The sequence below is a fragment of the Gigantopelta aegis genome, chromosome 4 (genome assembly GCF_016097555.1).
Source record: "Gigantopelta aegis isolate Gae_Host chromosome 4, Gae_host_genome, whole genome shotgun sequence".
NCBI lineage: Eukaryota > Metazoa > Mollusca > Gastropoda > Neomphalida > Peltospiridae > Gigantopelta > Gigantopelta aegis.
Window position 1 is genome coordinate 72,512,044 of NC_054702.1, and position 9,812 is coordinate 72,521,855.

The window sequence follows — 9,812 nt, forward strand, 5'->3', positions numbered from 1 at the left end:
TTCATTCATTCATTCATTCATTCATTCATTCATTCGTATGTATGTATGTATGCATTTATGCATTTATGCATGCATGTATGTATTGATGTATGAATATCTATATAGTGTATGTATGTCGAGGTTGACTGTTACATACATATAGATATTAACGCACTGGCGCAGGGGATAATTAAATCCTTTCTGGCCTCACAAATTGTCCCATGCCGTTGCTGGGACTCGAACCTGTGGCACCTAATCGCCCGCAAATTTCTAGACTAACCACGATGCGCTCTGAGCTATCGAGTCATGTATGTTGTTTGTATGTATGTTTGTGTGTGTGTGTGTGTGTGTGTACACACACATTTGTATATATATATATATATATATATATATATATATATATATATATATATATATATATATATATATATATATAAAACACACACACTTAATGCTTCCGTCGTGTTTGTCAAGCATGTTATTTTGTGCCAAGCAAGGCGCTGAATTTAAGTGGCAAATACAAAATATTTCAAAACACATGGGTTTGCTTTTATTTTTCTAGAACTATAAAAACCCCGGTCTTAGTATTAATTTGTGTTACACCACACCTACAGTCTGTGTCACTAATCTGTGAGCGATGATATTCAGCAGTAAGTTTAGTGTCGGTGAGGTTACTCTATATAATAGTGTTTACAGCGTCACCCAGGCCTTAGTAACTATGTTTTTTTGTGTGTATGGCTAGCTTACAGGTAACAGGCATATTCGATCTATCCAGTTCTTTTCTTTCCTTACGACAGTTGTCAACAAATCAAACAACCTGCAACGTGTGTTGCCCTTTCGTTCATAATGTCGTGTGGCGGCGAAAAATCCGTAGAATTAACAAGTAAGTAATTCAGTTTTTAGACATGATTATGTATCTGAGAAATTCTACGGCAACGGAATAATTACAGTTCAGAGAAATTTTAGACTTTATTTTGATTAACCATTGATTAGCCGTGGAGTTAACAACAAAAACTATAAGCGTTAAACCAACCGTAAAATTTTATATACCTTTCTTGATATAGAAATCAAATGTTGACTTAAACTTACATACACTACAGGGGCGTAGGCTGGGGGTAGGGGGGTTCGGAAGAACCCCCCCCCCCCCCCCCCCCCCCCCCTACCCCCCCCACCCCCCACCCCCCCCCCCCCCCCCCCCCCCCCCCACACCCCCCCCCCCCCCCACCCCCCCCCACCCCCCACCCCCCCCCCCCCCCCCCCCCCCCCCCCCCCCCCACCCCCCACCCCCCCCCCCCCACCCCAACCCCCCCCCCCCCCCCCCCCCGCTGAAGCAAATGGTCCGCTTTCAGAACTAAAACATACTGGTTTATACATATGGAGTTTCTGGTGGTGCAAAAACAAAATAGAAAAGGTCCACTTGGTTCATATTCGGGCCCACCCCCCACCCCCCAGGTCCAGCTCACGCTACGCCCCTGCATTAGAAAGAGAACTACCTGTATAAGCAATAATGATTGGTAAAGGAATTACGTCAGAAAACGAGGAGATTTGGTGATTGGTTGGTTTGGGGTGTTTTTTAAAAACATTTATTTAATAATTTTAAAAGGAATTTTATATATATATTTTGTTCCTATAATTTGAAAAAGGTATTTGTTTGGATGTTGAATCATGATATTATCAATGGTTCCATTTATAAGTTACTGTATGAGTTGGAAACGTGTTAGCATACGTCTTTGATATGAAATTGGCCCTTTATAATAATTTCTAAGGAATGACAGACTTTAAAAAAAAAAAAATATATATATATATATATATAACTGTCTAATAAAGTACGTGGTGTCCAGATGTAGCTTGAGTAGTCGAGTTCCTGTAATTTATCTCCTAGTGTCGATCACCTCTCCCTCTTTTTGAACCTACTGGGTTCTTTCCCGTTACAACCACTGCTCCACGGCTGGCATTATATCAAATGTAGTAGTATGTCCTGCCCTGTACATGAACGTGCATACGTAAAACTCGACGTTATTGTCCGGAAAGAACATCCTTCAAAAATTAGAATATTTGACATCCATTATTGTTATTGTTTAAAAAAGATAATGAACTACATTTTTAATAATAAATAAACATTAATATTTCGTATTTTAATTAATTTCTAATATGTTAAATAAATAAATTAATTAATTAAAAATATATTTTTAAAAATTCGCCCGTAAAAGGTTTTTGTCATATAATGTGATACTAATTATTATGTCATTTATTGACTTATCGTATTTATCTGATTTTCAGGAAATGCCGCTAGATCAAAGGCTGGGCACATGAGGAGATTTAACAGTAAGTAGGCCTGCAGACGTATTTTAATCAGACTTCTGAAACTTTTAATTTAAAAAAAAAAAGTCCATACAATTTACATTAAAGCATTCTTTATATGGACATATCAAGATTATATTATGGACTAATGCTGGGGATAGTGTTAATATACTGATGGAAAGAAAATAGTGATACTATAATCTTATTGTAAGTAAAACCAAAAACCTCATCCATCGTGTCATAAAAATGTAACCGTGTTGTTGACATACAACCCAACATTATTAACATTCAACCCTCACGTTACATCTCTGTATTTGATACTATTGGTGAACTGAAGTCGGTACAATACCAAGTGTTTCCTTATTTTTCTCTATCAGTATATTTAAAATATAATTTAACTAATCTGCATTGGTCATTGTTAAAACGATGTTATTTACATTGTCTATAACAACATCGACTGTTTGCCTTCTCTTTTTATTTTTAAATTTTAGTACCCCAAATCAAACTGATAGTGTCAAGGCTACACATAACTCACATTAGAATGGTTATACAGAATTTGAAACATACTGTGTACAGACATAAATATTGGAAATTTTGTAAAGAATAATGTGAAATTTTGCAAAATGTATGTTAGGCAAATATACCTACCATGATAAAAATAGGTACTGTTGCTTTAAAAAAAAATTTTTTTAGTAGTACCTTATACGTTTACTTTAAAACACTTTCATACGGGTATTTGTATGATTTGTACCATGGCAATATAATTTATATTTTCAAGCTTATATCAAACTACGGTTTGTCATGCACATTGACTAGGGACGTCTTCTCTGGACACAAGTTAATTGGTTAGTGTAGAAAAGAAAACCCACTGCTGACAGATAGTAGCAAGGGACATTTTATTAGAACTTTCTCTTAGACAAGACAGTACATACCATGGCTTTTAATATACTTGTATACTAATTATCGAACGATGATCGGATTAACCAATAACACATCGGGTCAAATATATCAGCATTGTATTCGTACCACGGAACTAGGAACTGTACTGAGAGGCAGTCCTCTTACAGGCAATATAGGAAAAATATACTGTCATAGAAATTGGCAGTCCTTCTATTATGTGGGCGAAACACCCACATTGACTCATTGGATCAACCACGACACCAAAAACTTCATTTTGATTCTGTATTACACAGAGATACGATTTTCAAAGTGTTTTGTCGTTCATATTCACACTAGTCAGCCATAGTACTCGATGACAGCTGGTACCGGGTGCCAACACAGTACCTACTAGATTTAAGGTCGAAGGCATAACACAACCACTACGCCACCGATGCCGGTACGTGTGTGTACAGTACTCAAACTGCGCGCGTTCAAACTACAACGTAATGTGTATGAATTGAAACTTGGTTTTAATAAGTACCGGGACAAAACAACATTTTAACCAATAATCTGTACACAGTGAATTACGAAATCTAAAAATACACTCATTCAGGTTTGGTGTAGAGTAGCGATACTCGCGTCGTATTCTGTCTGTTTAGTAGATCAAGGGTAGATATTCAGCAATTATAAGTACCACAATGGGTGGTACATTTCATAAAGTAGTTTCTTGCGTCAAAGCAAATATATTTAGTATTCTCCCTGACAACGTCACGTCATTGGTTCAATAGAAAATTGTAATCGTTGCTAAAAAGGATAAATATTGACTTAGTCGTTAGCGATATACATTTTTATAAACATATATTAACACAAAACCTATTTAACATATAATAATAGCGCTCACGGCTGAAATAATTTGACTTTCTGTTTATGCCTTTGTACTGAATATAAGGCAGTCACAACACTAGAAAAAAGACCTAGAATTGGAAAGGGGTTAGTGTCCTTTATGTTCGAACTACCAATAATAAGAAGTCTTGTACTATACGTAAAACTATAATTTTAACACAAAAATCGGTTTTAAGCCTTAGTATAGACCAAATGAAGTTTAATTCTTCATTGAAGTTAAAAGTTGTTTTCTTTGAATATAGGACGCTACTAAAGTACATTGGATATTTAATATAGTTCTTCTATCATGTTCATCACAAAAAACATCAACCAAAACAAACCGTCGCGAACGTACGAGACGGGGAGGGACTGACCCCTCCCCAGGGCTGGACCAAATTCTCAAATTCGGGCAAAAAAGAGATATTTTGGCAAAATGAGCTTGCCTGAAACCTTTCACTATGTATTTACATCTACAATATTAATTGTAATCCTTGTAAAAATGCATATTGATTTGTTTACAACCCTATATAGCTGTTTGGCAGTAATGCTAATATAAATAAACGTTGTTATCCAGATTCGGATATTTTCGTTTAATTCTGGCAAAAATCAGCAGGCGCCCTACATATATTGGAGCCTGTACGTCAATTGTTAAAACAATCTATATTTAAAATACACGTGTATGTACATAATGTAATGTGATGCGATGTCATGTCATACGCATATTTAACCATAACATACAATGAGATACCCATTGTACTATTCCGTATGTAATCTTTAACAATATTGCGAGACGTAGCCCAGTGGTACAGCGCTCGCTCGATGCGCAGTCGGTGTGGGATCGATCCCCGTCGATCGGCCCATTGGACTATTTCTCGTTCTAGCCAGTGCACCACGACTGATATATCAAAGGCCGAGGTATGTACGACCCTGTCTGTGGGATGGTGCATATAAAAGAACCGTTGCTGCTAATCGAAAAGAGTAGCCCATGAAGTGGCGACAGCGGGTTTCCTCACTCAATATCTGTGTGGTCCTTAACTATTATGTCTGACGCCATATAACCGTAAATACAATGTGTTGAGTGCGTCGTTAATAAAACATTTCTTTCTTTTTTTTTCTTTAACAATATTTAAACAATTTCTGTTGCAGAGAGTTCCTTTTCAAAGAGTTGGGATCAAGAACTATTTATTTTATACGGAGACAGCACTCTAGCCTGGTTCAAAGATGAACGTAGCATTCAGCCCAAAGGGCGTATCGTGCTTAAGGTAAAAGTTTGTTACAATATTTAATTAATTTATTTATTTATTCTTTCAAACAAAAGTATTCTGGAGATAATCATTTGTTGTGATTTTAGACTTTTCTGAAATCTGATCATTTAACCATTACACAGCAGCAACTAAACAAGGGGAATGGTATAGTTGTCTCCCCCAACCCACCCTTTCAGTTTATATGTGCTATGTCTGTGAACAGAACAGAACTTTATTTACTCTCATGGCCCCATTCGGTGGCATCAGAGGAACATAAATAATAATAAACATACAAATTGTCAAGATGATTTCAGAACATATATACCACGATACAAACAGATGAGCAGCTAAATATTAAAAACAGTTAAAAGTACACGTAAGTCAAGAAGCACAAAATTGTTAATAATTGATATAAACTTACACAATTTTTTAAGAACACTAATACGTTTTGAGCTGAAGAGTTGCTGGAATTTGTATATATTTGATCTATTTACATAGTATTTGTTAAGATATTTTAATCTTTCTGTCTAAATATTTTGCATATAAATAGATAATGAAATTCATCTCCAGTACCAACATTTTCAATTTGTCTAAATTATATGGCTAGATGCAACCTATTGAAAACAATGTTGTAAGTATTTTAAACACATTATGATCGATTGTGAATGCAAGACATACAAATACGTACAGTACTTTTTATTTATCACATACGGTGTGGTTGTACGTAAATAGCGCACATGGTAATAGTTTTGTTTTGTTTAACGACACCACTAGAGTATATTCATTTATTAATCATCGGCTAATGGATGTCAAATATTTGGTAATTTTGACATAGTCTTAGACAAAACCCGCTACATGTTTCCATTAGTAGCAAGGGATCTTTTATACGCACCATCCTACAGACAGCTACAGACAGGATAGCACATACACGACCTTTGATATACCAGTCGTGGTGCACTGGCTAGAACGAGAAATAGCCAAATGGGCACACCGACGGGGATCGATCCCACATGGTAACAGTATAGGTTTAGTTTTCATACATCATAATCACCGCTTTACAACTGCTGCTGCTACTGGTGACGTTGATGATAATGATGATGATGATGATAATAATGATAATATAACTTCTGTTAATGGTTAACTCCATCTGATGTGAAATGAAATAACCTTCTTCCTCAAACTATTCTTATACTGATTAATACAAATTGTATGTTATATGCGATGTCCTAATATCACAGAAACTGGCGTACAAGTTGCAGAACTTTGGGAGTTTCAGACATATCACATATCACAGAAACTGGCGTACCAGTTGTGGAACATTTCACATATCACAGCACAGAAACTGGCGTATCAGCTGTGAAACATTGGCAGTTTCAGACACAATATCACATATCACAGAAACTGGCGTTCCATTTGTAGAACATTGGCAGTTTCAGACTAATATCACATATCAAAGAAACTGGCGTTCCATTTGTAGAACATTGGCAGTTTCAGACACAATATCACATATCACAGAAACTGGCGTTCCAGTTGTAGAACATTGGCAGTTTCAGACTAATATCACATATCACAGAAACTGGCGTTCCATTTGTAGAACATTGATAGTTTCAGACATATCACGTATCGCATAAACTGGCGTACCAGTTGTAGAACATTGGCAGTTTCCACAAATAAAACCAAATAAACGTTTCTATAGTATTATGGAGTATCATTTACCCAGCTTCTGTTGTAATTATGTGTGACCATAGTTTGTGTTGCAGGATGTTTGTCAATTACAAAACCAAATAGAAGTTTATAATGTCATTACGGAGTATCATTCGCCCAGTTGCAATTATAATTATATGTGGCTACAATGTGTTTGTTTTGCAGGATGTTTGCCAATTCCTTGCCGTCGGAATGGTTTGCCAGCAAGTTCCGAATCGCCCAGAACTACCAGAAGGTGGACGTATCGAGCACCTGATTGGAATCCCTAAACAAGCCAGCAAGAACGCAGAGATGGTGTGGGCGTTATGCTCAAGTGAAGAGGATATAAAGTGAGACTTTACACCTGTTTGTTGCCTTGTTTAACGACACCACTACACTCATAAATCCAGTATCCGATAATTAATTAATAAATGTACAGTTCAATGGCGGATCTAAGGGGGGCCCCCTAAATTTTGAGACAGTTATATTTTTATTAAAGGTTTTCATTTTTTACTTTCGAGAATCCGAGAAATCCGCCCGAAAACGTTTGTTGCCTTCGGCCATATGTCATTGCGCACCACTCCCCATCCCCCAAAAATAAAAAAATAAAAAAGAGAAGATTTTCTGGATCCGCTACTGGTACTCTAGTAGTGGGTTATGGTCGGTGCTTATCCCCCCCCCCCCCCCCATGTCAAATCCTGGCTACGCCAATGAAGTAACAAACGTTAATGTTTAATATCCACCAAAGTTCATATATATATATATATATATATATATATATATATATATATATATATATATATATATATATATATATATATATATATATATATATATATATGAGTGAACAGTTTTGGTATCTGACGAGTTTCATAAAAATGGTATGACAGGCAAGCTAGTTTAGTATTTTATTTATTACAAACCAACTGGAAACAAGCCGCAACGCAGAAGTAAGCAGATGTCGAGATCTACTACATGTTGTCTACGAATTGGATCAGCAAGTGATCTACGTCACGCTCACATCACGCCAATATTACACTAGTTAGATATTGAATGATTGTTATTATTGAATTGATATGTATATGTATCTTTTCAAAGATAGGACAAAACATACCACAGTTGTGGAACACAGGTTGAAACCAATGACATTATTATTATTATTATTATTATTAAAAGGTTAGATCCTATTTCTTGTTACACCTCCACGACGGAGCTAACTCCTGCTGTTGTATTCTCCAGTTATCATGGTACCTGCATTAAACATGGCAAAGTATTCAACTCGATTTTTGTGGTCGACTTCTCATGCATAACTGAACATGAACACAAAAACCTTTATTTAAACTTCAAATTACAATCTACTCGATTTATTGATTCGTCGTTGCTCGTGTATGGCCAATGAATAGCAGTTGGCTACTTTTGTCTTGGACGCATGGTGTAAGTGAACCGTACGAAAACTACATCCAATATCTTATTATCAGATTATAAAAGGATATGGACACGCAAGGTCAATCACGCAGCCTTATCATTAACGCACTTTTCGTTTACATACACCCACCCACACCACCTTGTATAAATAAATAAATGTATGTAAGTGCCAATTTGTTTTTATCTTCATATTTGTGTGCCATTGCGAATGTATGCTCCACAGTATATTAGTTTGGTAATGAATGTCAAACAAAATCATCAATACAACTAGAGCCTAGAAAATAACGTTATCACAAGTCAATCAATATTATAATTAGACTAGTCGTATCTCGTTAATGTCTCAATCAATTATCATTCTTACATTACTAGTAGCTAGTATCGTTTTCACCGACAGTCATCTTCAATCTATTTGGTGTGCTTTTAAAAAAAGTTGATGTCAAGGGCTGACAATCAGAGCAGGCGGAGTGCAGGAATTTTAGTAGAGGGTGTAGTGGCTAGACTGTGGCGGCAGAGGTTTATACGTCGGGGTGGGGTCGAGTCGTACTTCCCCGAAAAATACATTGAGAAAACAAAACATTGCTTGAGGAGGAAGGGGTTTCGACCCCCAAACTCCTCCCCAGCACACGCAAGTTTTTATATTATGGTGGTAATCAATCGTCTCTAGTTTTAATATTGATCACTATTGGCACGAGTAATTTTTTCATGTTTTCATCTGTGTCAAAGTCTAAACTACGATAGTGTTCAATTTGAATCTACATGTGATATTTCAATGCAGTGTGTGAGTAGAGTCAGTTACACTTTACCCAAAATGGCCGATAACGTTTGTGGATCTAACACACACACACCCAACCCCCGCCGACAACAGTGGCAATTGGGTAAAACGTAGTAGAACAAGATAACCATTGCATCGATCATAACAGTGTGTTAACTGCTCTAAACAATGCAACTCCCATTTCATATTATCAGTATGTTTTGACAGGTTTAATTGTTTTTGTTTTTCCACCAAGGCAATGTATTTTTCCCCATATGGTTTAGAATAAAATAGAGCAATTGTATGTAATATTGGCGTTAAGAAAATTAATGCTGATGGTCTGTTCTACATGGTTAAATAATACAAAAGAATGAATGAATGATTGTATGTTTAACAACACCCCAGCACGAAAAATACATCGGCTATTGGGTGTCAAACTATGGTAATGCAAACAAATAAGGTGATGATCAACATCAATAAAAAAAATCAAGATTTAAATAAAAATAGTGTAAAGAACTGTGCAAAAGTACACATTTCACAGATAGATACTGACTTTTACTCAAAATTTCAATTTGTGCTGTATTGGCCATTCTCAAAAAAAATGTTACACCCCTGCACCACGATGAGGTTACGCATGGGGTAATACAAAAGAATACAGGCCTATCGGA

At 36.3% G+C, this 9,812-nt stretch overlaps 1 protein-coding gene across 1 annotated transcript in view; it reads left to right on the forward strand.

Moving 5' to 3' along the window:
* The first annotated feature begins 751 nt into the window (after positions 1-751).
* Positions 752-9,812, forward strand: part of LOC121372250 — a 16,806-nt gene continuing 7,745 nt past the window's right edge. Inside the window, exons 1-4 of the mRNA XM_041498541.1 lie at positions 752-862; positions 2,260-2,304; positions 5,188-5,303; positions 7,155-7,318. Of these exons, the coding sequence (XP_041354475.1) occupies positions 826-862; positions 2,260-2,304; positions 5,188-5,303; positions 7,155-7,318 (362 nt within the window). The 5' untranslated portion in view covers positions 752-825. The remainder of the gene's footprint in view (positions 863-2,259; positions 2,305-5,187; positions 5,304-7,154; positions 7,319-9,812) is intronic.